Source organism: Pteropus vampyrus, unplaced genomic scaffold, assembly GCF_000151845.1.
Source record: "Pteropus vampyrus isolate Shadow unplaced genomic scaffold, Pvam_2.0 Scaffold203, whole genome shotgun sequence".
NCBI classification, from domain to species: domain Eukaryota; kingdom Metazoa; phylum Chordata; class Mammalia; order Chiroptera; family Pteropodidae; genus Pteropus; species Pteropus vampyrus.
In genome coordinates this window covers 1542937-1545751 of record NW_011888984.1, presented here as the reverse complement: position 1 = coordinate 1545751, position 2815 = coordinate 1542937, and the positions used below count along the sequence as shown (strand labels likewise).

The 2815-nt window shown below is 53.1% G+C and overlaps 1 protein-coding gene across 1 annotated transcript in view; it reads left to right on the top strand.

Annotated features, from left to right (window-relative positions):
* The window catches only part of RYR1 (ryanodine receptor 1), a 110487-nt gene that overhangs the window by 98653 nt on the left and 9019 nt on the right, over positions 1-2815 (top strand). Inside the window, exons 82-84 of the mRNA XM_011372340.2 lie at positions 12-165; positions 1095-1181; positions 2188-2439. Of these exons, the coding sequence (XP_011370642.1) occupies positions 12-165; positions 1095-1181; positions 2188-2439 (493 nt within the window). The remainder of the gene's footprint in view (positions 1-11; positions 166-1094; positions 1182-2187; positions 2440-2815) is intronic.

Sequence of the window (2815 nt, the reverse complement as noted above, 5' to 3'; positions counted from 1 at the left end):
CTGCCCTGCAGTGCCGAGAATGGGGAGAAGGAAGATGTTCCCGAGCCCCCGCCAGAGCCCCCCAAGAAGACAGCACCTCCTCCACCTCCTCCAAAGAAGGAGGAAGCCGGAGGTGGGGGCCTGGAATTTTGGGGAGAGCTGGAAGTGCAGAGGGTGAAGTTCTTGGTGAGGAGCCAGCAAGGGCACACCTGTCCGCCCCAACCTGTTCTTGAGCTCACCTGTGCCTGGCTGGGGAGAGGGCAGAGATTTCCCAAACAGAGCCAGGACAAGGCAGCGTTTTCAGGGCGTCCCCACTTGGCTCCTCAGTCTCTTCCTGCTCACAATCCAACCTCCACACCTTTGCTCATCTGAGACCACCTGCCAGGCTTCCCACACCCCTCCTCTGTCTGGAGCTAAATACCATTGAGGCCGCAGCTCTGTACTTCCCACCGCGGCCTGTTTCTTGGCTGTCAGCCTTCAGGTTGGAGCCACCACACCAGCCCCAGCTACTCCTGTTGCGGAGACAACTCGTCTCATCCAGGCCAGGAAGAAGGGAGGGCAGGGCCCAGGGCTCCGTCTGTCCTGTCTCCTCTCCGGGTCCAGCCTGACACAAGAGGATGAGGGAAACATGCTGGACAGAAGGTGGTTCAGTGAGAGTTCGTGGGAAGAATGAGGGATGGAGAGACAGGAGGAAGGGAGAAAGGGAAGTAGATGTGCTCTGCCTGGAGTAAAGCAGACAGGGAGCAGCAGAACAGAGTGGTTGGGTGTGTAGACTTGAACTTGACTGCCTGGCTTAAAATCCCAGGTCTGCCATTTTTTGACTATATAACCTTGAGGAAGACATTTCACCTCTCTGAGCCTCCATTTCCCCATCTACTGTGGGCACATCAGCATATCATAGGTTGTGGTGAGAATTAAACAAGTTCATGCAAATAAAGCTCTTAGCCTAGGACTTGGTCTAGGGTAAGCACTCAATAAATAGGTTGTGGGACCAGGTATCAAGGCCCTGGGTGCTTGGATTGGGGATGAATGATGGGATGAATTCTCCAGGGAAGAGGGTAGACTGTGAGCTCTGCTTTCTTTCTCTTTCTCTTTCTCTCTCTTTCTCGTCTTAGAACTACCTCTCCCGGAATTTTTACACCCTGCGATTCCTTGCCCTCTTCCTGGCATTTGCCATCAACTTCATCTTGCTGTTTTATAAGGTGCCAATCATGAGAATCCAGGAGGATCTGGGCTGTGGGGTGGGAGACTCAGCCCCCAACAGGTTCCCAGGGCCCCTGCAGCTCACCAGAGACAAGGTGTTGTGCTCAGAGTTCCCAAGAGGGTTCAGGCTGGACACCTGGATCTTAGGCCCCGTGTGGGTGTGTGTGGGTGTGTGTGGGTGTGTCTGGTCCATCTGGATAGATGCCTGAGTGCCTGTGGGAGTTAGAACAGGGACCCGATTCTGGGTTCCCTGCTCAGCTCTGCAACTTGCCACCCCTTTTGCCCCTGGGGGCAGGCCTTTGCCTCTGCAACACCTGATTCAGTTAAGCTTCTTGGCTTTCGTGTATGCTAAAGAGAAATTTGTGGGCATGAGGAAATGGGCAGCTCATGGAATGGAAGGAAAGGGCCAAGAACCAGGCCTCCTGAAGGACAAAGAGACCCTTAGGGTCTTGCCAGGGATCTAGATAACAGGACAGAGAGGCAGTCTAGCAGAGTGATCAGAGCATGACTTCTGTGAGATCAAATCCTGACTCCACCATCTGCATGATATTAAGCAAGGTGCTTAACCCCTCTTTGCCTCAATTTCCTCATCTGTAGAATGAGATAACAGTATCCATCTCTTAGAGCTGTGGAGTAACATGTGTAAAACACTTAGTACCTGGTATACAGAAAATGCTATATAAACTTCGGCTACTACTAATTATAGTATCAGTGTTAATATTAGTGGTCAGCCTCTTTAGGGCTCCACTAACAAGATGATCAATTCTGTTTTCAGTTCATGTCACTCAGTTCAGCAAACTCCCAGGACAGAGTCTGATTTGCTAGCTAGCATCCTAGGCCCACCCCTCGATCGTGATTGACAGTCTTGCCACAACTGTATCCGACAGGGGCCCAGTCTGACCTTAGAAATGGAGGCTGTTAATTTCATTAGTGGGTTCTGGATATGGCAGACCAGGTGCCAGGACACCGGGGTCCTTGCCTTGACTGACCTCTGCTCCCTTTCAGGTCTCAGACTCTCCACCAGGGGAGGATGACATGGAGGGCTCAGCAGCTGGGGATCTGGCAGGCGCTGGGTCTGGCGGCGGCTCTGGCTGGGGCTCAGGGGTTGGTGAGGAAGCGGAAGACGACGAGGATGAGAACATGGTGTACTACTTCCTGGAGGAGAGCACAGGCTACATGGAGCCTGCCTTGCGTTGCTTAAGCCTGCTGCATACACTGGTGGCCTTTCTCTGCATCATTGGCTACAACTGCCTCAAGGTGGGCCATGACCATGGTTCTGGGCAGGGGCTTGTGTATTGTGGAGGAGGGGAGTGGGGGCACTGGCCGAGAGGACCTGGGGCAGGGGCTAGGGGACCTCACACAGTGGTTGGGACAGAGGGGGCTTGGAGTTGGGGTAAATGCTCGGGGACTGGGTACAGGTTTGGGGTCTTCGGCAAAGACAATATTCAAACTGGGAGCTGATGCGGGTCATAGCTGAGGAGCCGAGTCCTGTGACTCTGTTAGTTTCTGGATCCAGAGGCAAAATTTGTCATGGGGAATAGTGTTTTCTGTATGCTTGTCAGTAGGTGAACTAAGATCTGTGGAGATCTGTGAAGTCTCAGACATAACATGGGTGCTGGGGGTGAGGGGATTG